Below are 26,828 nucleotides of genomic sequence, written 5' to 3' on the forward strand. Positions count from 1 at the left end.
GTGAGAGACCTTACAAGTGTCAAACCTGCGAACGGACCTTTACTCTGAAGCACAGCCTGGTCCGTCACCAGCGCATCCACCAGAAAGTCAAAAATGCCCGAAACCACGGGAAGGAGAGCGACAAGGAGGAGACGCAGTCGAGGTGTGGAGAAGACAGTGAGAATGAGTCCAGCCACAGCGGCGCCAACCCCATCTCCGAAAGCGAGTGCGACTCCGCGGGGGGCGTCGGTAGCCACTCATCCCTCGTGGGGAGCCGGAACGAGCCCCTGGCCGGCATGGTCATGGACTCCCCCTGCGGAGAGGAGAGGAGCAGCGCCTGCCTCGCCGAGCCCACCAAGAGCGCGCAGAAACAGACGGCAAAAGGCCAGGAACCACGGGGCAGCTCCGAGCACGAGAGGCCCTCAGGTTTCATCCAAGACTTGCTGGAGATGCACAACGCGCCGTCTCCCATGAATCACATCCTGGCCTCTGCAGACAGTGCGCCTCAGCTCTTGGGGGTGGAATGACTTGCTAGGAGGTTGTACCCATCTCAGCAGGCAAACTGAAGCCAGCAGAGCAAGGTTTCTGGAGTCTGGTTTTGGAAGAGCGACCTTACAGCTACCGGGGAGAGTATGGCAGACTCAATGTGGTGCCATATGCCTTTCAGTATAATAATGCAAGAGACTACAGTATATACTGATTTGAGTGCCTTACTACTTTATTAGATCTTTTGGTATTATAGATTTTTTCAAAAATGATTTTAATATTTTAAAGAATTATTTGGAGAGGACCCTTTTTCATTTAAGCATTAATGTTACCTTTTGTATTGGTGTGTGTGAGCTTGTTCTTGTATATCTGTGATAGTCGCTGTGTTTTGTTCTCTGAGCTGGAAAAGGGGCAGTGGGGGTGGGAGGCCCTTGGATACCATAGCCAATAACTGGAAGAAAAATGATGTGAATTTCAAATGGAATAGTCAGAGGAGATGCAGAGGAGACATTGATTTATTGTTTTTTTTTTTTCTCAGTAGATGTTCTTGCATTTGCCACATGGTGGAGCATTAAGCCTGTTCCAGGCCTGAACAACGTGGCAGTTGAAGGTGTTCAAAGTGGTTCAAGCCAAAAGCAGGAAACACAAAAGAATTTCAACCTCATGCTTGTTTCCACTTTTCAGCATTAGAAGTGGTCTTCTGAATCCTAGGGGTTTTTTCTGGCCGTCACGGACTGAGCGTGTATACAGAGAAGAGTTACATAGCAACGTAACCTATGGGAATTATGCACCCGCTGTTACATATGTTTGATTTGCTTCAGTATATTATTATAATTATTATTATTATTTTATTATTATTTTATAAATCCATCAGTTCGCTTGTCTCTGCAGTCAGCAGAAGCCAATGGGCAATATTTGCCCACGGAGATGCATAGAGCAGCTCGGATCCCGTCTCGGAGTGTTCTTGACTCGTCGCTTTCACCAGCTCCTCCTCCTGTTGTTGCAGCTCTTCTACTGTACTTTACATGAACCCCTTCCTCCGACCGGAGCGTCCCGGAGAGGCCGGCGGGGTGCCGTCCCCGTGCGGGGGCACATCTCCCTCGCGGTGGGTGCGCGCGGCTGCGGCTGCGAGCGCGCGACCGTGCGCAGCCCCGGCTGCGTGAGAGAGGCACCGCGAGTGCCGCAGTGACCCCGCTGCCGTCACGTCGGTGACAGCCTGCGTCACTCACAGAGCAAAGTTATTCCAGTCTTCCAGTGGAAAGCAAGAGAGAAATGCGAGCCTTACCCTCCTCTTGCTTCTGTCGTGTTCTAAGAGCAAGAAAATACTACTGGTAATAAAACTGCAGATATACGACGTGTTAAAAATAAATAAAATAAATTAAAAAAAAAAAAAAAGAAAAAAAAAAAAAAGAAATAAATTCTTCCTGAGATTTTGGGGTTGATGCTTGAAGACTTCAGGTGTGTGTCTAAATTTCATATCAGTAATTTAACCCCTTCAGTGCTGGCAGCTGGAATTTCTCCGTATGGCTCCTGTTGCCGGCAACAGGTGACGCTCCAGCCACCAATATTGAAGGGGTTAAATGAAATGTATCCTACTGTAGCTGCGCATTTTTAGGAGTGCCCAGCATTTTTGTTGTCCTTGTCCTCGTTGTCGTTATTGTTGTTTGTTAATTGTCCTTCAGTCATGACCTCTGGGACAGACAGAGCCATAATAGCATTGCCGGAGCCTCACTGTGCTGTTCCACCACTGCAGCCCCCCAGCCCAGCCCGCACTGTGACCCTCCCTCCTTCCCACCGCAGAATCGCTTTTCCTGCTCTCACCAGACATGGAGGAAGTGGGCCTCGGACCCAGTCTATATTATATAATATATATATCTATATATATATCTATATATTAAAAATTCTCGGAAAAATTTCTGGAGACTGAAATCTCACTGTCCAGAATTCAAAGGAAGAGAAACGTTCTTGAGTAATATTCTTGCAAATAGAATAAGAGAAAATGGTTGAGGTATATGTGATTTCTATTTTTTTGTGTTTTGTTGGTTTTTTTTTTAATTTTTAAATAGGGATGTTTGAACCAGTTCAGAAACGAAGCTAACGCCAGATATAGATAAATCAATCACAACCAATGATTCATTTGAAACTCTACCCAGGTGCATTCTACTTAATTAAAACCAGTTCACGCATCCCTTAAATTGTTATTACTATTATAATTATAATAATAATTATTATTATTATTATTTTGGGTATTTTTTGGTTTTTGTAATTTTTTTGTTTGTTTATTTTGGGGTTGTTGTTTTGTTGTTTTGTTTTTGTTTTATTTTTCTTTTTTTTGCAACTCTCCACACTAAACTGCGCAATACTGTGGGGGAGAAGCCATTACTAAACTATATGCTGCAGAACAATGTAGCAAGTAATTAATTCCCAGCAGCCTGCCGGGACATCTGCTAGCAATAATCACTATTGATTTAAAGCTTTATTTAGCCTTTATCTATATCCTAGTAGAGTATAAGGTCTTGCCACATTTTATTGACATTTTTATTAGTTGAGTTTGACTGAGAACTGTTGCTGTTGTTGGGGTTTTTTTTTGTTTCCCTTCCTCCCCCAATATTAAACTGTGAAATTTATAATGTGTTTAAACTATGGGTGAATCTTAGGCTTTAGTTTGCATGTTCAGCTAATTTGTCTCTATACGATTTTCGTTTGAATCTTTTTATTTTTTTTCCTCTCTCAGGGCTTTTACAAAAAACAAAAAAACAAAAAGAAAACAAAAAGAAAACAAAAAAAAATCTTCTAAAATTCTTTTGCCTGAGTTGCAATGGACTTAACATGGAGATAATTCAATCACTACATTAAGCACTTGACTGTGAAAGCGCAAAATAAAATAAAGGAAAAAGAAAAAAAAAAAGAGAGAACCTTGTTTGAGGCTGTTGTGAAATAACTTTAGGGGGCTATGTGACAGTCTGATTCCATTTTCAGAATGATTCATCTTCTCTTTCCTCTCTGCGTGTCTCCTTTCTCTTCTCTCTCCACGAAGGAAGTTTAATCCTAGTGATTTCATCCCATGCAGGAAACAGTAATAAATGTGTAGAATTCATATTTTTCTAAAGGGAACTTAAACTGCTGCTACGAATTGTGTACAAGACTGGTTTATGCCACATGAACAGAGAATCACACATTGTTTTGGTACTTTTATTCCTCTTTTTTTTCAGTTGTACAGTACTTCCAAATTCAAAATAAAAAGTAAAACTTGTTCTGTATCAAACCATCTAAGCAATAAAATGTTATATTTAAAAATTATAGGTTACTAAATGGGCATGGCTCTTCTTGTGGGTTTATGGTGACTTGTTCTTAGACTTGGCGCTGCTGGAGGACGATGTGCAAGCCGGAGTTTATCTGTGTCAATGGATCACTGTTTCTCTTCCTTCAGTTGATCTGGGTTTGAGCTGGAGATGATTGCAGCACTCTGAAAACTCGTGTTCATTTTGACCAGCGTTTTCTGCTAGCCAGGCCCCTTGGAAACGCTGCTTGTCTCCTGGTGCAGCTCCTCAACGCAGCAACTGAAGACAGCAGAAAAGTGCTGATTTTCCTGCATAGACAGGGTCAGGATTCTCTTTTTTAATTAATGGTAGCCGTGTGGTCACATAGGTGAGCATCCTCCCAGCATGTAGTGTACCAGTCACTTCTTTTATAAATTAAGTAGGTTTCTGCTACCATAGTTTTCTTCTCGCATAAATGTTTATGGCGGCAAACTCTGCAGGATGTATTCAAAAGCCACGTGCATGTGTCAAAAAAAGAGACAAGTCCTTTGTTTTAGCTTGTCAGAGCTGCTTTAGCTAGCTGCATTTTATATGCCTTCCTATAAATAAAACCCATTTCACAGGACAGGGAGCCAAAGAATCACGTGAGTTGTGTATCCAGCTCTGGAGGCCAGGGAATTGCAGTGAAGCTGAAGCATCCACACCTTCCTAAGTCCTGCTGCGGTGGTGCTTTCTGGCAAAGAAGTGAACCAGGTTCAGAATGAGAGACCAGACTTGGGGGTGAACTGCTGCTGCTTTCCTCCCTCGAGCCTTCTGCACCTTCCTGATGGAGGTCAAAATTCCTCACAGCATTTTGTCTGCTGAGGAGACCTTGGTCCCTCACCCCCAGAGAGGGACAGGTTAAAACAGAAGCAGTCAGCCAGCCAGCTCAGCCCCAAACCAAGGATATCTGACGAAGTGGGGCTCTGAAGGCCCTCTGGGTGAGCTCATGGGGTGGGAACATAATTTCTGAGGAAGGAAACCTGCAGAAAATCATTTTCCCTCCCACCCACTGACCTGAATCGCCTCTCCTCTCGTGAGACTGATGGGAAGCTCGCATCCAAGTGGCCCAGGGACCTGTCAGGAGGTGTAAAACCAAATGGGATGAGTTCATGTGGCTAGGAAGTGATGGTGACTAATAACTTACAAAACAGATGACTTAGAAAGTGTTTGGTTCTTGGCCATGGAAGGGTGTAATTGCTGTGCCCAGTCCTTTTCTCCTTCTACCTCAGTTTGAGATCTCTGTTGCTGATTTGGGAATTCCTCTGCTCTTCTGGCCTTGGACAGGGTAACACCCTGCAGGCCAGCTGAACTTCTTACTGGCATTTCCCTTTCCCTCTTCCTGCGCCCACTCCTTCTTATACTAACACCCATGGCAGCAATAGCTGGAGCTGGTCTGAAACACCAGGTTAGCAGAGAGGTGGGGAGGCGGTGGTGGTGTCTCTGTGTGCCTCCTCCCACTTGCTGCTTCCTCCCCTCGTTCCCTAAAGCTTTTTTCCCCACCTTGGCAGGGGTGAAGCTGAGCTGAATTCCTGACGTGGACAGGGAGAGTGGCTCAGTCCCTCTGTGAGGCACTGCTGTGGATCTCTCACAGCAGAGCTTCAGGCAAGGAGGCCCTGTGCTCTCCCAGAGCATTAAAGTTTGGGGAAGACCCGAGTGCTATGCCAGCACACAGATGCCTTGGTAGCAAGGGGCACCAGGAAAGTGTTTTTTTTTCTGAAGTGTGGAGTGTAAAGCTGTGGGGAAGGGCAGGAGATAGCAGTGGATGAAAACTGGCTGCCCCAAAGCAGAAAGTGGAGCCTGGTTGGAGTGTCTCTCCCATTTTTGCTGCTACTGAAATGCAAACAAGTAAAGAGAGGAATAAAGTTACTTGCTGTTCATTATGCAGCTATCACAAAGTAGCCATCATTTGTGAGATGGGAGGGCTGTACACCTGCACCAAGATCTTCAGAAAGTGAGAAATGATTTGCTGTTGACACTTAACAGTTTTGGCCTTTTCTGTTGGAAAAAGCCTTTCTCAAATAAAATGAGTCACTATTCAACTAGCAAAGGCAGCAAGGGGCAAAAGTTTACTTGAGACCTTTCCGTCTTCACATGTCTCCAGTTTGGGGAATCATACATGCCATTTTCTTTCAGTATTTCTGTAGTTACGAGGGGATTGAAAATGTCACTTTTGGAAACCCTGAAGTTCTGGATTATCTGCAAAAGGGAGACTCAAGACCCCAGCACAGAATAACCAGCACTTTCTGTATGTCAGAGAGGCACCATTTTCATCACCCACTCTGACAATGCAAAAAAAAAGATGGAGAAATGCATTGGATTGTTCAATTGAAACATCTCTTAATTGCTGGACTCTGGAAAAAGAGGCTATGCCAGCACTTCCCAAAAACCTGAGTACTGGAATAGCCAGCATCAGGGAGGGGAGTGAATAAAACCTGTACAAGCATCTTCGGATGTTGTGGGTTAGCTGAGCCCTCCAGCCGAGGAGGAGCTGTGTTGAATTACTTTCCCCCTTTCATCTCCTTCCTTGGCAGTAATCACTGTGCAGGGGGGGAGGCTGCACCCACACTGCAGCAGCCACAGGAGCAGTGAGGGGGATGCTGGGATTTGGGCTCCGATCTGTTTGGAAATAAAGGAATAGGCTTAAATTTTGAAAGCCTTCTCCATGTCAGGGATGAGCTGAATGTTCCATGAAAAATGGTCTGAGTGAGGTTGGGAAGGGAGAAGAGTGTGTATGAGGAAAGGTGTAGCTGTTAGTGGGCTGGCATGATGGTACATGCCGATCTGCATCCTAGGTTGGGTGGTGTCTGAGCTGGGGGCATGACTGGTCACCTGGCTGCGTGTGCTCTGCAGGTTGGAAGCACATCACTACGGTGATCCCTGGAGTCCTGAGTGTGCTCTGGAGTTCCTGGGTTTGGCCACCAGCCCCACACTAGAGCTGCCCTCCTTGCTCCACGTCCTCATCTGCACACTCAGGGAACAGGAGAAACAAACATCCAGGAGCATATTGTTGTCCCTATCTAGAAACTGGTGACTGCTGGTACCTGCAGATTTGCTGGCGGATCAGAGGATTTCCCTAGTCTTGGGCAATTAGTGCCATGCTGGATCACAGGATTAGAAAAACTGGAAACAAACCTAAAATGACAGGAGGTACAGCACAGCTGGGGTTCCTGAGCCAACAGCTCTGCTGAGGGTATGTATGGTCACAGTCTGCTCCTCTGGTTTTGAAGTAAGAACGTTAACAGGAAGACTGGTTTGTTCATGGAGTCCCTGCCAGAGCCTAAAGTGTCTCCTGCAAGTGCAGGGTCTTGCACTCGGCAAATTCAGACCTCTTGGCCTTTTCCAACACAGCCTCCATGGTGTCCTTCCTTGTCCCCTCAGCTGAGGACTCTGTTTTTGCAATGCAGTTTCAGGGAATGCATTTTTAGGTGATTTAAACTCTTCTCACCAGTCCTGAAAGGATGTTTTATGCCAAATAAGCCCAAGGTGTTTCTCCCACAGCATGAGTTGGTGTCAGACACAGATGGTGTGTGCCCTTGGCCCTATGACAAGTTAGGGACTCACTTGTCAGTGGTGTGTATGTATTTCTTGGGAACTATTAGAGGACTGAGGGGGAAAGGAAAGGGCAGGGGGAGAATAGCACAGGGAGGAGTGCTCTGGGACAGAATTATTTGGTGTTTCTAGGATTTGTCACCAGCTGCACCACTACAAAAGGTACAGAAGCTGCAAGAGCACCACTCCTGTGGGCTGCCAGGCCTCATCAGTGGCTTCACCTGGGCAGGGAGGCCCATTTAAAGCAAGGGGAGGGGTGAAGGTTGAGCAGTGGGCAAGGGGAAAGTTGTTTGTAAGCAACATCCAGTTCTGTATTGTAAAAGATGTTTATGAGTCTGTTTTTCCAGAAGTATCTTTTTTTTAAAAAAGGAGTGGATTAGTACCTGGGAGAAAATGGGTGGAGAGGCTGAGGGGCAGTTGGTCTGCTCAAAGGCAGCAGTGAAGACACAGACTGCTGGCAGGTCACTCACAGAACAGATGCCCAGAAGATACAGGAGCATCTATCTTGCTATTGTTGTATGCAAGTGCCACCTCAGGTAAGTGACATGTAACCTGCACACACCTGCCAGTGTTAATGGGCTGCCTGAGAGATAACATGCTCGACTGAACTCTCGGGGGGAGATGTAAACCTCCAGAGTATTGCCAGGAAAGGGTCTCTGATGTCTTAATTTCAAGATGTGTCTGAAATCACCCTGTAGAAGTGAAACTAAATGGAGTTGAGAAGCATTGTTGAGGCTTTTCAAAAAATCTAGTATCATCTACTTTCATTTCTCAAGACGCCCTGTCAGAATAAAAATAAAAAATCCTCACAAAAATGAAGCAGGAGTTTTTCATATATTAAACAGTAACAAGTGAGAAGACTTCTCTGGCTCACCCAACCTCACTGCGTAATGCAGTAGAAAATGTTGTAGCAATCCTCTAACTAGTAGGAACTGAAAATAGTTTTCTCCTTTGCTGTGCTTGTTTACTTCTCCTGTGCCAGATCTGTCTCTTGTTTGGCAGGGAAAACTGCCAGGAGTGTATGAGGAAACTCTGGAGGATGGGTGTTTGGAATACGCTGTTGTGAAAGCACTTGAACTTCTCTAGAGCCTTTCAGCAGAAGGTTGTGAAGCAGTTTACGAACATCAGTTAATGGGAGGCTGTAAATAAGAAAAATCTGCTGGAGAAGAGCTTTTAATGATGAGAGGCCTGGTCTGTTTTAACAATCTCGGAGGCAGAGGTTAATGTGGTGAAGGCCAGCACTGCTATGGGCTGACTTTCCGTCAGTAATTTTTAGCCTGTAACCACACGTGGGGCACGGCCCTGGCTGCTCGTAAAAATGTGCCAAGGTTGGGACAGGATGTCAGCCAGAGGGGCTGGTGGCTCCATGACAGGACCTGACCCGAGCACGGGGGCATGAGGAACAGCAGAAATAAATGCTCCTGTGAACATGTGCACACAGGACCGTGGGCCCTGCCCTCAGACATGGAGTTGTGTTTGGGTAACAAAAGCAATTGGTGCATTAGCCTTTCCTCCCATCTCCTGTTATCTGATCCTGCAGAGAATGACAGCCTAGGTTTGTTGTTTTCAGTGAGCAGCATCTGACTTCCAGGGAATCTGCACCCAAAATAAGTATTTGTACTTTATTTGGGGTGATGGCAGTGCTAGCTGTGAGATGCAGGCTTGCTCTGACCACTATTCCTCCCAAGTTTTTGCAACTCAAGCTTTACCACATGACCCATGCTTGGGAAGGGGAAAGTGATGGGCTAAACCTGGCTGTAAACAGAGGCTGTAACCTTTGTCCTTGCTCTTTAATTCTACCAAAGCAGAGCCCTGCTAGATGCATGGGGCTGCCAGGCAGCAGCTGGGGAGGAGGCAGCACGTGTCCTCCCATGTCCTGCTGCATGCACTGCTGCTGAATGGGATCCAGCACTCCTGAATTTGCACACTTGGCCAGAAAAGTCCCTTTTTGGTGGCAGGACATTTAACACCATTTAATCTGCTGCCTTCAAGATGCCTGTCTGACTGAAGCTTTACAGCCTCCAAGGTTACATGCATCAGGTCCACAATACTCCACAGCCAGAGACAGCTGAAGTAACAACTTGGCTGCATACACACAGCAGTCAGTGAAGTCTGCACCACAACACAGTCAGTCTGATCTTTCATCTTGTGTCTACATCACTCTCTGTCACTATTTTGAAGTTGAAACCACAGAGGTTGCCTAGCACAGCTACCCAAGACCCAGAACTCGCTAGAAAATGAGCCAGGGCTGGTGAGAGAGAGGGAGGGATCTGGAGAAGTGAGAAACCTGGGCACCCCACGGTAATACATTTTGGAACAGGATGCAGAGCCACGTGCTGCCTTTAATGCATTTGGTTATTACTTTTTGTGAAATACCAAAGTTACCTCTTTGGCAGTTTTTAACTTTTTCTGAACTCTAAGAGTCTCTTTAGCAGCTGCAAAACACCTGCTTAAAAATTAAGGTGCTTAACTTCAACAATACTTAATTCAATGTGATAGCAGCTTCTCTACCAGTTCCTTCAGGCAGTGTTTTACTGAGCTGCAGCCGAGGGATGTTTTGCAGTTTGTCAGCAGGTCCTCGGTGGCCTGTACTTATTCCCACTGCAGTGCATAAGTCACATCTGGCTCCATTAAATTCTATAAATTCAGCAGAATGGGAACAACAGGGTGATGGTCCCTGGGTGTTGCCAGGGAAAGGAAAGGAGTAACCACAAGGAGTGCTGCAGCTCACTAAAGGAACAGTAAATGGCACCTGGCGATATGCTTTGCACAGGAGGAGATCAGCCTCAGGAGGACCTTGAGGGAATGTCTTGTCCTGCATGAGCCCAAAGAAAAACTACTGAGTGATTGTTCTGGCTGCATGACTGTGACTGATGTCTTGTACTTCCCCCTTAGTCCATCTTTAGCTGGGGTGGTGGTAATGGAATGCTGCAGAACTGCAATCTGCCAGGCTACTACAATGTTTGGGATGGTCCCTGAGTAGTGTATTTTCTAAATTATAAACTAAATCCTGCTTGATTTTTTCCTTTCCTATGGTGCCTAACAGCAAAATATGATTCCTGATTTCCAACTTGCTTTATAGCAGCAACAAGTTAGGATCAGCTGGGCAAAATATAATTTCCAGCTGTGAGAAGTAATTCCACGCTCTATGAATGAACTGCTATTACAAACAACCAAGCATTAACCAAGAACTTAAATACTTGGTTAAATACTAAGGAAAATATGACACACTTCCAAATCAAGTGTTTCAGGGTATTTGGACTTGCTTCTAAATATAACCTGTTATTTTGGTGGCAATGTTTGCCATACCGTGCTCAACAGTCATCAGATGCTATTTAAATTCTAGCTTTTCCTTTCCAATGGAAACCTGCAGCAGGGTATTTTAACTGCCCTCCTTGCTGTGCAGACTCCTCCTGAATAAAACTGGGTGTTTGTTCATATTTTTCTTTCACTCTTGAAATATTATGGGTGGAAAACATGCCTGCTGAGACAGGGATCAAGTCCACCCTCAGGGCAAGGTCCTGGCCCCTGCTTGCTTCTGCAGGGCTGTGGATCCAGGCTCTGCCAAGGGAGTTCCTTCAGTGTTCTGAACAGTCTGGGCTCTTAGGTTCCCAATTCAGCTTTTCCAAGCAAGCTGAATCAACCTCTGTCTGAATGCAGCCAAGGTGCACATGGAGTTAAAAGATCAAATTTAATTTAACTTCTAAGGAAAACTGGCTGTGGGGCCAAACACCAGCTGGCAGAGTCAGTGTGTCACTGCAAGCTCTACCTCTGCAATTCCTTCAGCTGACCCTGTAGGTGGCCACAGCCCTGAATTTTTTTGGTATCAAATACTAGACACCAATATTTATAGCTTTTCTGAGTTCAAGCCTCACATTTGTCAATTACTACTGAACAGCACAGAAAAGTGCAGTGCTCAGACTTACTTCAGTGGCCAAGATACAGCACAGAACAGTTTAGAAAGGCCAGACACAGTTGCTCTGATCCCTCCCTTTAGATGCTGCTCTTTGAGAAGAGACTAAAGCTCTCTTTGTGCTTGTCTGTTATGAGAAGCAGTTGTCACAGGCTTGGGAGATCCCTCAGCTGGCAGATCTGGGAATTGCTGGCTGTAATAATTTCCATCTAGTGAACCTAGCACTGTATTTTATTTCTGGCATTAATGCTCTTAAATCACACGTGCTCCACCACTGCAGCCTCACCACTACAGAAAATACACAGTGTAGCTCCATCCAGGCCCTGCAGGGCAGGACTGAACCTCCTTTACTAGAACAGAGACTGTGGGGTCCTCTTGAAAATCTGTTCAGACCATTGTGAGACCAAGTGCATCAGCTCCAAGTGTTCTCTTTGCTGTGTGAAAGAGATAGCTCTCAAGTGACAGGTTCATTATGTGAACTTAAGTGGCACAGGGAAAACTCAGTTTGTGATTTCCACATAGGCTAAACAGATTGAGAGTGATGAGGAAAGGCAGGTTAAATTTCAGCTTTACCTCACCAGCTAAGGGGCTGGCATGTTGTGATGCTGAAATTTTACTGCATCTTAGTTAATATAAATTTATAGTCAAGACTATTTACACGAGGGGACAGAAAAGACAGCCGGACAGATTCTTAAGACTTCATCTTGGTCTTGGTATCTGTTCTAAGCCAGCTATTGCAAGCTATCTATCTTGATATTTTCAGTGAAAGATGAGGCAGGCTTCAAATTCTAGAGTAATTTTTATGTGTTCTGGGACCTAAACATACATCAACACATCTGCTTTTTAATTTTTCCCGCTTTTACCCACAGATAACGGTTTACCAATACAGGGGTCCCAGCATCCTTTATTTTTAAGCCTTTTTTGTCTTGTTTTTTGTTGGCTTTTTTCCCCCTAACAAGTCTTACCTTCTTCTGTTTGGATGCAGAACACCTGCTGGAACTGCTATTTTCAGAGTTACTGCATGGAATGTGAGTGTTTGCTTGGTCACACAACAGCATGCACATAAAAACTGTAAGCATTTGCAACCTTTAAGCATCTTAACAGATCCTTTTTACGCTGCCTATGGTTTAACATCAGGTTATTCCTTCTAGAAATGTAGGGTATTATGGGTCACTTTTAACCCATCAGGATTCAGGAATTTACTGGGCCCTCCCTTAAAAGAATTCTAATCTTAATTATTAATCCATTGTCCAAAACATCACAGAGTACTTGCTCAATATTATTCTATTCCAATTACACATGTAGAAAAGCAGATTTTTAAGAATGTCATGTTTTCACACTTTGCATATTTGCTCCTACCATTTGCTTATCAAGGAAAAGGCCTTTTCTTGGTGCCATACTCATGCTTTATTAAAAAAAAAAAAAAGCCACACAATGCTAAGAAAAAAAATCAAGTATACTTTACAAAAAACCTGCAGCTGTTTTCAAGAGATCTGATCTCATTTATAAATGCAAGTCAGCAGGTAAGAAATTAAATGATAATTTAACACTTCAGTTGCAGTACATCACCTGAAAATAATCCAAAACAATCAGTCATTCTTAAGTTGACTGTTGATTGTAGCTACATAAACAATCATCTGTATCAACTGATTAGAAAAGATCCCTAGGAAAATTTAGAGATAAATGGAAAAATGTCAGGAGAATGTTACTTAGCCCACCTACAAACTTTTTCAGAAACTAAGAGATCTTTCTGGCTTTGTTTTCCTCTGTATGTTAACTGCAACTCCTCTGCATATTTTAGAAATGTCAAAGTGTAAAGCTGCTAAATTCTGCTCAGTGAGGGGATTAAATTAGTACAGTATGGATCTATGTGTACAGTTGCCAACCATCTACACTAGTGCTGTGTCTTACTATCTCCATGGAAGTGTACTGTGCAAGTCTCAACCTCAAAACACTCATTAAACAGCCCTTTTGTCACTCCTATGAGGTAGGTACTGCCCTTCCCTTGGAGAAGAAAACAGAACAGACTCTCTACTGCTCAGTACACCAAGCACACTGAAAAACAGGACAACAGCCTACTTTAGTATTTGACTTCCCTGGATTCAGAGCTCTCATCTAAATCATTTTGTTTAGCACCATGCATCGTAGGAATAACCAGTAAATGATACTTTGGATTACACCTTTTCCAAGCTAAGGAAGATGTTCAGCATAAATGTTTCAGAACAAGCAGAAGCACTGCCATCTCTAGTCTGTTCCATCTTGCTCCACAGCCTACAACTTAATTTTGTATGTGGAGAATGAACTTCAATCCTTTAGTCTGACAGCAGCCACTCCTCTTTCTCTGACTGAAGAATACTGGGGAAAAAAATGAACTACTGCCAGAAAACAGACAGCATAGAGGGCTACAGGTATCACATGCAGTTCAAGGGTAGCCTAAATTAATGCTTTGCTGCCCCTGTAGATGTGAACTCCAAAGCTGGTTTTCCTACCCCAAGTGTAGAATTGTTAGGTATTCATAATTTTTTGAGTAAGTTAAGGAGCTTTGAGAAAGGAATTCACTCTAAGCCCATAGTTCACTTGCTCTCCAAAACCATTTCAACATCTTTTACTAATAAAGAAACCCCAGCCCACAGCTTCTTTCACAGTTGTCACTCTTCTCAGAACCCTCCAGGAGCAGTTGTGTGGCAGTGCAGTAAGCTGGCTGAGAACTGGTAAGAATGCTGGATTATACATATGCCTGAGCTGCCAAATGGAAATGGGTGGCATAGACAGGCAGAATTGCTGCAGCCTCATCTTTAAGTAGCAAAACTACACCCTACTCAGCTGACAATAATAATGACATCCAGCAAGATACCTGTGACACTAAGCTATCCCTGTTTAAAAACTGAGTAGAAAATTCAAGTACCAAAATGAAAGTTTCTAACCAACAGGATAAAACAACAACTATATGTCCCCAATTAAAAAAAAAAATGAGTGTAATAGACTGGCTTATTCACTAGAAGTAATACTAGAGATGCCAATGTTCAGTTACCACTGCATGCTGGAATGTTACTGCTGAATTTCAACTACAGCAAATTAATGAGAAACAAGTAATTAAAAAATCTTACGACATTCATCATGAGCAGCAGTGGTCTACTGGTCCCTGCTCTTAAGAACTGCTTCTGGCTAAAAAAGTCACTATGAACCATCTACAGTGAATGCCAAGTTGTATCATCAGAAAGACAGCCTTGGTACACCTGGACTTTCCCACTGCTGGTTCCAGTGCAAGCTGCCTTCACTCTTCTTTCATGCTTAGAACTTAAGCATTTGGAAGTCAGCCACTGAGTGCAAAGAAGAGAGCTCAGCCTTCAAATACTTCTGATTTGTACAAATAAAACTAAAATTTGTCTTTTTTCCTGGCGTACCACTGTATCATCACCGCCCCCTCAAAGAGTACCTTTAAATCTTGGGAAGAATTAAGATTATACAATTCAAGATGACCAGTTACAAGAACATGAAAAAAGCCCCTCTCAATGCCAGGTTAGAGACATAATCCAAGAGAGGGAACTCTGCAAGCTCAGTGCATCAGGTGCTGCAATCACTATGGGTCTTCAGCATAGGAAGCATTTAATCCATAAACACTCTGTTGAATCAATGCAAGCTGGAACACAAGCCTGCTAATCTACCACAGAACCAGTCAGATTATATCACTAAAGGCAAATAAAGCTGTTCCACACAATTTGAGTGGAGATACCCCTTACGAGGGCAGCACTCAGCTGTTTCCTAAGTGATCTGAATGACAGCTAAGCAACACTAACTGCAAAAAATATTCTGCCTGGGCTAGCTGTATTTTCAGGAAGTTGAATAAAACATCTCTTCCATAGCAGTAAGAGTCAAGAACATCTTCACAGTTCATTCTGGCAAGATGTGTAACAAAATAGTCCCAGCACAGGTAGTTTCAGAGTCTGGATGCTTCAAACACACTGTGGAAGGACTGCTCAGTATTCATTGGCTCAGAAGTTCAGTCCCTGCAGACCAAGTGTGGAACTAAAAGGGCATTTTCACAGGTGGGGATCAGGAAATGGAGGAAGACAACAGAAGCCTCAAATCTATGCCTCTTCCTGAACTTAACAAGCTTTCAGATAGCATTCAGACATAGAAAGAGAGGCAGTGGAGATGCAAACAGTTCAAACCGTGCCCAAGCAAACTCATGTCCTGCATATTGGCTCTTAATTCTGTCAGTTAATTCCTGAACACAGTGGATGTGGATCAATACCTCAGTACCTGGTAATCATGTAAGCCACAAAAGGAAATCTTGTTTTGATTTTGCATACAGCTTTTCTGCTTGACTACTGAACCAACATGCAGCTAGTGATGAATATGCATCCATGTTACTAGTTAAGAAAGACAAAGCGAAAAAAAATTCAGATCAATGTACTGACCAGTGTAAAGATGTCTCAGATTCAAAAATTATTAATTATAATTGAATTAAATAATTTGCCAATAAAAATAATTATTTGAAGCCAACAGTTTCTCAAATTCAGTTTCAAGTGTGTACAGCAAATCCTTGTAAAGCTTTAAAAAAAATAAACTGGCATTTTGATACATATGACATTCTAGTTCTTAGGAGAGAGAACCAAGAACTCACTAAAAAGTTGTTCTGGCTTATTCAACAGTTTCTTGAGTAAACATTGCAGAACTACCACTATAATCTGAATACCTAAGATGCTGGCACAATTCAATAACTAACCATTTAACAAATTGGGTATAAAAAAGAAATTTATGTAGTAATACCAATTCAGCACACAAATTCCATGCTTCACAAGTTCTGCTGCTGTGCAAGAGTCTTCCTAACATCTATGCAGCTAAGTTCAGATTTTTAGGTCACTGCATGCCCAGATCAAAACAGCAGCAATATATCTACCACTACAAGCAGCTATACCCAATTGTGCCTTTAGAATGAAAACTATGCAGAAGTTGAGATGATCAGTGCCTGGCCACTGAGACAGGACCACACACACAAACTTCAGTGTGCGCACCTTGTAAAGAGTAAGGTTACTTACTGAACAAGAACAATGTGTTCAGGTTGTGATACAGATATGATACAATCAAGACAGATTAAAGTCACCAAAACATTCAGATTAGGGAGAGGAGAAAAATCCTTCAATGACAATGTACAGATGACAAGCCAGCATTACAAAGAACTCTAAAGGCACATTTCAGGTAACATGTTTCTGTTAAGACCAACTGCTTACACACGCAGGCACAAATCTTAATGGCTACCTCCCCCCCACCCCAAACAATTAGAAAAAAAAGAATTCAAAGAGAAGTGCATTTTCAGTAATATTAACACCATTCAGTTAATCTGTTCAGTCCAAATGTTTAGCCGTATTTTCCTTATGGTGATATGGGTTCTCTGCACTACTCCAATCCAAAAAAACCAAACAGGCAGAATTAGTAAAGGTTCAACTGTTGCACTAGTTAACATTACTCATCAGAGCCCACTGGTCTCTTCTGTGCCCTCTTGTAGGGCAACCTCCTCGGTGAAGCTTTATCTAGATTAAAAAGAAAGAAAAAAGAAAAAAAAGATAGTTGCATCAATTGCAATTGTTACGTGAGCATGTATTTTTCTCCTTCCAAACACAAGACAAGCTGCCCTTCTAGTGCAATGCATCACCACAGAAAAGCCAATTCAAACAACTTGTTAAGGCTTTCTAACTACCAGCACCCTAAATAGAAGGTACCAAAAAAGTATGTTTCCACTCTGTAACATGCAACAACAGGGTAAGGTTTGTTCTATTTGTCAGTTACTACAATGCAAAAAAACCCAACCCCAAAACACTATGCCATCCCTATGTGAAAATGACAGCTCTGCTGCTTAGAAAATTTTCATGCTCGGTAATGACACTTTTAGAAAGTTAAATTAATTATTTTGATGACCACTGCCTTGAGTTTACATGCCTGAAAAATACAAGAATGACTCTTGTTTAGACAGCCATGTCTTGCATGTAATATTTCCACGCTCATACAACTAACAGCAGAAGAAAAGTCTCTTTGTTGTGGAAAACTGCACTTTTCCAGGAAGCATCCACACTTGACTGGATGATTTTTAAGGCCCCTTCCAAACCAAACCATTCTATGGTTCTATGATTACTGCAGAGAAGCTTCAATACTTTGCATGTAATGCTGAAGTGATTGCTAAGTGATCTCCAACAACTTCCCTGTTTAGAGTATGTGCAAACACAAGGAGCAGTCATCGTGTCCTTACAGACCAATCAGTACAGTATGAAGTGTCAATAATAAAAAAGTCAGGATCTTGAAGGTCATGTATTTTAAAGAATTCTAGTGTAGAGTTGTAATTGAAACGGATCTGGAACTGAAAAAACCACAATTAAGAACAACTTAACCATTAGTTTTCCCTAAACTTCAGGTATTAACATATGAATACCTATTTAGCTTAAGAAAAGGATGGTGTCAGGGCCTAAACATTACCAGAATTTGAACCCTTTTAAAGTCAGCTTACTCTTTAGCAAAAAGTAGTATTTGACCTTCAGGTTTTTTTGCTAGATTGAGGCTTTTCAAATTCCTGTGCTGGGATTTTGTACTATTCTAGTGTCTCACAGAATAAAGTGCACAGGAAAGCTTTTACCTTCCCAAGTAAAGCACTAGTCTTTATACATATGTTGTGTAAGTACTCTTAAAAAGGGTTAAGGAATTTTAAAAAGCATGAAGTCATCAACTCCTGGCACAACTTCATATCACAGCTGAGGCCTCTAGCCCTTCCACACCAAATGAAGCTTAGAATATGCTTATTTGATCAAAACAGCAGTCTTTGCCAAATAAGGGTGGCTCCTGCAAAGGGTTTTTGAACTCTTTGCATCTCATGTAGGACGCACTTCATTGAGGCTTTCTCACTCCACACCAATAACTGCTGCTGAGGACAGGAGCTTATCAGCCTGATACACCAAGGTATGTAGGGAAGGCAAGATAAACATCTGCCTCTTAGGAAAAGAATTCTGGGAACTGTGAAAAAAGACAACAATACTTCAGCAATATTCTATTGAAATTATGTTTCTACAATATAACCAGAAATATATCCACAAAATGCACGAAAACATACATTTAGAAGGATATAAAATGCATGCCATTGCGTGCATCTGTTCTGCATCTTTCACTGCTCATGCTACATCACCAGTCACAGCATGCAGGAAGCTGTACTTCTATCCATGCCTAATTAGTACATGGACAACACATTAAGTACTTTTCACTCTGCAGCTCACAAGAGTCTGCCTCACCTCTTCTACTCTGCACTGAAGCCATGGGAAAGCAAAAGAGAAGAAAGAGTAAGAGAAGTTAGAAATATCCACAGCCTAAAGAAATCAGATATTTGGTTTAGTGTTGGCATTTCAGGTAGCAAGTAGAACTTTCGGATTTGTGAAGGATATCAATAACAAGTATTCATGGGGGCTTTAGTTAAAACACGCTTATTATGCTTATTTAAGACTTTGGTCTATAGGTTAACTTCCAAACAACTTACAGAAACTCTGAGATGACAGCTACTTTGTCCTATTTAAACCAGCTTTGCAATCCAGATTTTGGGTAGAAACTTACACTGTTGAAAAATATTCTACAGAACAAATTGTAAAAGTCATCAAAAGCCATTATTTTATCAACCAATGAAGTTTGTTCTACAAGGAATATGCTGCTAAAGTAACAATCTAATCCTTAAGCACAGTGCCTGAGAATTTATTATTCCTTAGAAGATACATGCTGTTCTAAGAAATTGGTATCAGCTGCTTATTCAGTTTCAATTAGTTGGTCAAGTTAAGTTTGTTACGGTCTAGTTTGTGAAAGGCAGACCACTTACTTATTTGATTTAAAGTTTCTTGGGGAATCCAGCTCATATCAACATCGTTCTGATTTGATGTTCCCATCTCTACTTTCTGTACCGGTCTTTTCCTCTGAAAAAGAAAGAAGAAAGATTTTTCTTTTAAGTAAGACTTGGACAGCACAAGTATTAGAAATTACTAAAAATGCTGCACTTAGTGAATTACAATTATTTCACTAAGGTGCAAACTTAAGGTTAGTTAATGCACAGAGCTGTCTTTCCCATTAGCAATTTATTCCCCTAAGCTTTGTATCACCACTTCTAACACCTTACAACACTTATTCCACATAAAGTCACCAAGATTTCATGCACACCCGGGCAAATTCATTATACCTTTTGCTGATGAGAACTTTGTGATGACAAGTTTTATTCTGCTTTCTCAGGTTAACACAATATTCTCACATGTGACTGCAAAATAATCAACATTATGGCAAAGCTTTGCTAAGAACTAAATAAAGGACTGACAGCTGTTTTTCCCTGAAGTCTGACCTGGATTAAACTAACAGGCAGAAATAGAGAGCATGGGGAAAATCTACCCAGTAAGTGCTGAATCAGTAGACACAGACATCTAGTGATTGGAAGCTATTCCAACTCAACCACTTCAGCGTGGAGCCAAGGGGCAGACGCAAAGGGCATGAGCTCAGCAACCAGAGTATCTTCCACCAGGAACATTTTTTAAGAACGCTCTAGTTTCCCCAGTAACCCCTAAGATTCTAAAAATAAATCTTCTACCTTTACCATCGTATGCTAGAAGCAGTCACTGAATTGCTTTCTTTTCACATCAGAAAGACCTTGTATTAACAAGTACACAGACAAACATGCTACCCACCTTCCTAGACTCTAGTAACTGGTGTAGGCCAACAATGACCAGCAGACCAAGTCCAGCGAGGAACATGTACATAAAGATCCTTTAAAAAACAGTTTAAGAAACCATTAACTGAAAACATCAAGGTTTGAAGACAGTTTATGATGAGTCATGGAAATTAAGCTTAACTTTTGCCACACGTTCACTTAATCTTTCCCAAGAGCTTCTGTAGGGGGCAAGTGGGGAAAATAGAAGGAATCTGAAACTAAAGTTCTAACAACTATCACGTAATTATTCTGACCTGGATTTTAAAAATTGTAATTGTAAGTTTAATTCTGAACAACAGAACATTTGAAAAATGCTGTATAAATTAGGAAAATGTTATAATAAATAAATATTGAAATTTAGTAACTTCACAAATTCTTTTGCACTATCACGAAGTTTCAAGACATTGGGTCTCAGGCAGTATTTAGGTCTGTGACAGCTTTAATAATTTATAAAACCCTTAAAAGTCTCTTACAAGCTTTTAGCATGCTATTGCAAAGCAAGTACTTCTAGAACACTATTAATTTGCAACAGAGCTTTGAAAGACCTTGCTTACCTTGCTCTGTGTTCCAGAGTTAGAATTCTACCTACAAAATCAATTTTTTGAATCCGTGCATTCTGGTTTGTTTTCAAGAATTTTATCTGAAGTATCTGTTGCTACTTAGCAAGAGGTAAACCTAAATTATAGCTAAAATTGATTTGGGGATTAAGGAATTTATGGGTAAAGAACTTATTCCAAACTGAACATCTGAGTTCTCACTTATGATAAAGGAAATTATGGAGGTAAACTGAAGAAGACACTTAATTGAATCTGTTATAGGGCAATTATCTGTTCACAAGATACACAAACTGATTCTAGTATCTGAATTGTTTTGAGAGCTCTTTTTTCAGAGTATCACACATTTTCACACGACCAAGCGTTCTTTCATAAACCATTCTATTTGAGAAATACAAATTAATACAACAGCTATTTATTTTGGAAGACCTTTTTTAAAAGGAAGCTTGCTTAACAGGAAGTTTCTACCTGTGGCAGGACAAGTCACATATTCAGCATTGTCTACAAGTATTTCTGAAGATTAACTTTTTTAACGCACAGCTTCATGTAAAATTCCATTCCAGTGCTACAATACTCAAAAGCATTATAGCACAGCATATGCTTGGAAGATATTCGGTGTGTCAGATCTACCTAAGTCCCTGAAAAAAAATCACTCCTGAAAGAAACCTACTACAGACAGCGTTTAGAGGAACTCTTGTCATTCTTTGCTGTTCCAAATACAATCTTCGCTTTGGTACTCCTAATACATCTTTTAGTTTATGTAATCTTAGATTACACTGCAGTGTTCCAGAAGAAAGCTATTCCAGTCCTGACAGCAGGAACCACAGACTGATATTATGGACTCTCTGCATCTTTTAACTCTTAGGAAAATGCACAGTAGCATAAGAAAAGTATAACAGCTTTTAATTGCTATGCAGCTGTATAACATCAGGTACTATTCCAGGCTTAAGCCCTCTGAACTAAAATTCATCTGTAAACTTCTCACTGACACAGTACCAGTCCTGAAGATCCCCACCAGTAACAGAGATCTTAATTTTGGGAAAAGTTTGTATTTTCAGTCTGTCAATGCTGCTGCATCATAAACAAAACACAGCAGACCTAGCATTCAATAAATGACAATAAAAGAACTATTTTCACTGGCACCACCAATAACCTGTTCTACCAGTGCACCAACTAAACCTGGATCTCCAGTCTCCTTACGTTTCTCCATCCAGCCCATCTTCTTTTTCAATAATTGTAACAGTTTGATTGAAGACAGCATCTTGAAAAATGTTGCCCTAGAACAAAGTTTGCATGTACCATTTTAAATTAGTTTCTTCAACACATACACAAACATTTACCTTTCTCCGTGTTCTTGGAGAAATTCTAGAAAGCAGCAACTCCAGCACAAGACTTTTTTAAGGTTTTAAGTTGTGCTAATTTCACTCAACAAATAAAAGCACAAATGTTTTGCTGCCCACTACAGTTCTAAGGCACTCTAGATTCCACTGCTGATACAACTTCAAGTGCATGCAGGCAATCACTTGCCATGCTTATGTATCTACTGATTTGCTTAAACACTACAGAGGCATTCACTTTCTGGAGAGGTACTTGACTAAGTAGTTCCTTCCTAACACCTCCAGATGAACTAGAAAGATTCAAATGAATCAGAGCATCAGGCTTACATTTGCATCTCTGTAGTTGAGATTGATAACCAGACCGAAAGGACGACCACCCATAGGCTCAGCAGGGATGAAGGAGTATTCAAATGTGGCTTGTCTCTGTGGTGGAACTACTGTGTTCAGAGAGAGAGCTGTGAAGTTCTGGATGTAAAACTGGTAGTCTTGAGGGTATCGGAAAGAAGCATCCAGAGACTCAACAATGAAATCCTCTGTACCCTTATTGGTGAAGCCCACCAGAAATTTTACAATGTTGTTCGCTGGGAAGTCTGAAACACAAAAGAAAAAATATTCAACCATTAGAAACCTCATGCACAACACACAGCCAATTCTAAACAGAGAGCATCTAGAACAGACTCTGTGGTTTTAGAGCTTTTCCGTTTCAGGCAAACACTGATGTAGTCTAAGCACCAGTAAAGAGAATGGCAGATTAGCAGAGGACTCTTACCTTCACCCTTCACAAATAAGATGGTTGTATCGGCACTAGGTGAGGCTTTTGGTTCTCCTGATAAGTCTTCTTCCTCTTTTTCTTCTGTCTAAGACAAGAGACTTTTTTGAAAAATCCTATAATGAACAGTGAAGCAAAAACCATGCTTGGTTCATGAGAATCCCATGTGTCAAGGCATGCAACAGTGGCAAGTATTTGTACCAAATCCTGCTCTTGCAGGATTAGCACATTGTCTGTTCTCCCTCCAGATTTGATGAGCATCCCTTTCAGCACTTATCTTTCTACTTGTTACATTTGACACAGTGACTAATCTGAACTACGGCTACCTCTACAGAAGGGTTTAGAATCAAAAAGCAAGGCTTCTGTTTGGAGGTGGAAAAAAAAGAATAGAATCTAAATGTTGTGTTCACATCTAAGCCATTTCTAGTTAGAAAACAAGCATTTTCAAAATAAAGAAAGCCATAAAACAAATTAGTTACTTTCACTACAGGGAGTGTTTATGACAGCTTTCTATTCAGTTTTAATTAGCTAAGTGGTACGTATGCCTGGAAATGGTTAGGCTATTGGAACTACATAAGCCCGGACTCACTTGCTCCAAGTTCACCTTGTGATGATTCACTTTTCAATTTGCCAAATGCAAGCATTAAGGGCTTACTTTCCACAAGGGGATCATCACTGTCCCCACCAGACAAAAACAAGGCTCACCCAGTATTGCACAGTCTCGGCTAAGTGCTGGCAAGTCAGTTGGATCATTTGATTTCAGTGGTTAAACAACCTCCGGAAGCAATGGAAGTTCTACTGGATCAGTTGTACACATACCATGAACCAGGGAACTGACAGAGCTGACTATGCAGCATCTTGATTCCAAGACACTATGAAAAAACCCTATCTTTTATTTCATTGACAATTAAGAGAAAGTGCCTAAAAAGCACCCTTGTTTTGTACCTGAATCGTAGACTATTTATTAAAATGAAATTACATCCAAAAGGTTATTTAATAATATTCTGTCAGTACTGACATAGTATGCTTTCTACAACTTAGCAAAGCTGGTCAGCCATAAGCTCACTGACTTAACAACAGCAGTAAAATATCATAGAATCAAGTAACACTTTGCCAAATCTGCATTTTTATTATGTATGTCTTCTCCTACTAATGCCCCAAACTTCCTTAATGTACATCAGAAACTCGTGAAAATTTTGCACCACGCTAGCACACTAAGTGTCTAGCAAGCCTAACACTGAACTGCTATCATCAGACCACAAAACTATGTAAAACATTTCATTTTTCTGTTTGTGATTTTTTGGGTAATTTTTTGAATTTGTGTTGCAAATTTAGTCAGCTGGTTTTTTTTTTTTAACAACAGTTTCAGAATTCATTCTGAGCTTAACTAAGACTGTTGTCCCTTAGAAATCAAGATCAAAGAAGCACAAATAAAGTAGTTCTATCCCCCCGTGTTCTTCTCAGCTTACTGATGTGCAGTTTCAGATAGGAAAGGACTACAGAGGGCTTCTATGAGAATGTGGTTCTATCACTTGGTGGGGTTTTTTTTCTGTGGCCAACAGTTTTGATAGTCAGAAATCAGGCTGTCCCCATGTGGTTTTTCAGCTGGTAATTCAGAAAGAAAAGGTAAATCATTCTGATGCTTCCAACTGAACACAAGCTTAATCAGATACATGGAAACAGCTACCTGAAAATAGCAATGTAAGTAAACTCTATTTAAGTTATCCAGTTTCAAGCACTTCTGGTTTAATTCATACTTTTGAAGTGACATTCACGTGCAATTACCAAGTCTGTTGGCTCATCCTCTTCCACTTCAGCTTCATCATCTTCATCTTCAACTATAGTATCTTCCACAGCTTCCTCATCTTCTGTAGCATCTTGAGCTGCAACTAACAAACCTGAGCCTACCAAAACAAAATGCAAATACAAGAAAGTCTTTTAAATGTCTAGTTAATCAATAAAAAACTGACATTTAAGTACAATTCTCAAACTAATGTTTGAGGAACTTCTCAAAAACCTATCCAATACAGTGTTTTGAAGCCTCATTTGAAAAAATCCTCCTATTCAAATGATGTCTGTTGCTCTTTCACCCTTATTCCTTTGCTAAAAACTTTCTCACTTACTCATTTATCTGCCACTAAGTTCAAAACCAAGAATTTACAGCTGGATGACAAAAAGTTCAGCATTCACACAGCAATGCCTAAATTTGCAGAAGGGAACCAATGTACCTTCAAAGCCATTATTCAATTTTTTGAACAATGCATGAGAATTGCATTTAATTTAATTTTGCAATTACAAAAGTGAAAATAAGGCATTGCTATTGCCAAGAAATTAATTTATTAAGTAGCGTTTCTTCTAAGACTAGCAAGTCTAACAAGCTATCAGCACACTGATAACAGAACACTTTGAAAAGCACCCAAAAAGTTACTTTTTTTCCCTTGGTACCTATTTTCACTCAAGTTTTGAAACATAAATAATGTCTTTTTTTGCTTTGATCTCCTCAATATCATATACAGCCATATATCCAACAGAACCACAACACCAGTCAGAAAAGAAACGTGACCAAGGCTCCAAGGCAAGTGCAATCTGATAGTCCACTGCCTCTTTGCTTTCGTGGAGCCAAGCCTCATACATTCAAAGACTGAGCAAATATGATTAATAAAAATACTGGCCACGGGACAAAGTTCTGTCTGTTTGCAGTTCAGAGCACGTGCAAGCAAGGCTGAGATCTAAAACATGTGCACAGAACTACAGGTTTGGGTTTTTTTAGTAAACGTAACATTTTCTGAATATGAAAGCGTAGAAATGAATGGATGACTGATTTACATACGTCTGAAAAGAGACCTAGCTGCCATAAATACAAAATTTATAAGAAATATTTAAAAATTTTCATGGGAAACAGGAATCCTTGAGCAGGACGAGTGTACCCAAGGACTTAAGAACTGTCACAGTGCTAGAAAGAGCAAACACAATCTCTCCTCTCACGTATCTTTAGAAGGCACACTCAAAGACTTTTGCTCGACAATGTGCAATACTTAGCCTAAGCCTTAACTAGCGTGATTTTATTTGACGTTTTAAACTGGTAAGTGCATAAAAAATGTAACTTCCACAGAAATTCTTACAAATAAAGGGGGGCGTGTGTGGAGGATTTAAATTACAAACGAACACCGTACAGATAGGCTGTAAGGCACCCTTTACCATCTGCTGCCCAGCACACCCTCAGACCCCTTACGGTCTTTTCCCTGGATGTCAGAGGGGCTGATGATGTGGCAATAGCGGGAACGGAGAGCTCTGGGAAGCGACTCGCACACGGCGCCTGCTGCAGCCCACTGCAGGAGCCGGGCGAGAAGCCTTCCCCACCTCTCCTGCCTTCCCAAACTTAGTAGTAGGGAGGCAATTTCCAGATCGTGAATCAGATAACGCCACGGCGTAAACAGAGATTAGCGCTTCCCGGTGTCGCCAAGGACACTCGGGGGGTGGTGGCAGACGAGGTGGGAAGGCAGGGCGGCAGCCAGCGCCTCTGTTAGGGAATCTGGGAACGAGCACCGCGGGAGAGCGGGGACAAGGGCAAACCCGCTGCCACCACCTCAGCCGGGGCTCTCCGGCTCTCCCGGGCCGCTGTCACGGCCGGGCCCGAGGCCGGTGCCCGCAGGGCCCTGCCCGACGCCGCGGCTCGCTGCGCCCGGAGGGGCCGGAGCGCGGCCCTGCACCCGCCGGGCGCTCTCGGGCGGGGCCGGGGTCCCGCTGGCACCGGAGCCCCGGCGGCGGCCACGTGCGCGGCCGGCCGGGCCGATGAATGAGCGGCGGCCCCGCCGCCGCCTCTCGGCAGAGCTTCCGCAGGCCCGGCGGGAGCGGCTCCCCCGCCCCGCTCCGCCACGGAGATCCCACACGCACCCACCCACTTACACACACACACGTACATAAATACACACGCCCACCAGCCCCGCTCCCCGCGCCCGGCAGTGCCGGCCGCTCGCCCGCCCTCACCTGGGCCGCCGCGGGCACCCCCGAGCAGCAGCGTGGCGGGGAAGACGAGCAGGGCGAGTAGCAGTAGCTGCGGCAGGCGGCTCATGGCGACGGTGACGGCGGCGGCCGTGACGACCCGACCCCTCCCGTACAGCCTGTCCCGGCTCTGGCTGCTGCGGCGGGATGTCTAAATGGCGGCGGGCGCTGGAGCGGCAGCTGGAGCCGCCTCCCCCCGCTGCTCCATCCGGGGCCGA

The 26,828-nt window shown here is 42.4% G+C and overlaps 2 protein-coding genes across 8 annotated transcripts in view; one reads left to right on the forward strand and one right to left on the reverse strand.

Moving 5' to 3' along the window:
* RREB1 (ras responsive element binding protein 1) overlaps positions 1-3,765 on the forward strand; it is a 122,369-nt gene extending 118,604 nt beyond the window's left edge. For 6 of the 7 annotated variants that reach the window (XM_088056540.1, XM_088056544.1, XM_088056532.1 and 3 more), the window contains one exon: positions 1-3,765. In XM_088056540.1, coding sequence (XP_087912666.1) covers positions 1-506 — 506 coding nt within the window. In that variant the 3' untranslated portion in view covers positions 507-3,765. The other variant, XM_088056558.1, reaches the window with a different exon arrangement.
* Positions 3,628-26,828, reverse strand: SSR1 (signal sequence receptor subunit 1). Its single transcript, XM_014254528.2, has 10 exons — positions 26,596-26,828; positions 24,394-24,512; positions 22,609-22,696; positions 22,167-22,429; positions 21,703-21,779; positions 19,926-20,004; positions 19,076-19,169; positions 16,700-16,763; positions 4,782-4,841; positions 3,628-4,458 (listed from the first exon to the last, which is right to left on the reverse strand). Exons 1-10 carry the CDS (start codon positions 26,678-26,680, stop codon positions 4,434-4,436), a joined length of 954 nt encoding a protein of 317 aa, XP_014110003.2. The 5' UTR covers positions 26,681-26,828; the 3' UTR covers positions 3,628-4,433.

Source organism: Pseudopodoces humilis, chromosome 1, assembly GCF_049639895.1.
Source record: "Pseudopodoces humilis isolate 2021_Gansu_Grassland_sample_001 chromosome 1, ASM4963989v1, whole genome shotgun sequence".
Classification (NCBI taxonomy): domain Eukaryota; kingdom Metazoa; phylum Chordata; class Aves; order Passeriformes; family Paridae; genus Pseudopodoces; species Pseudopodoces humilis.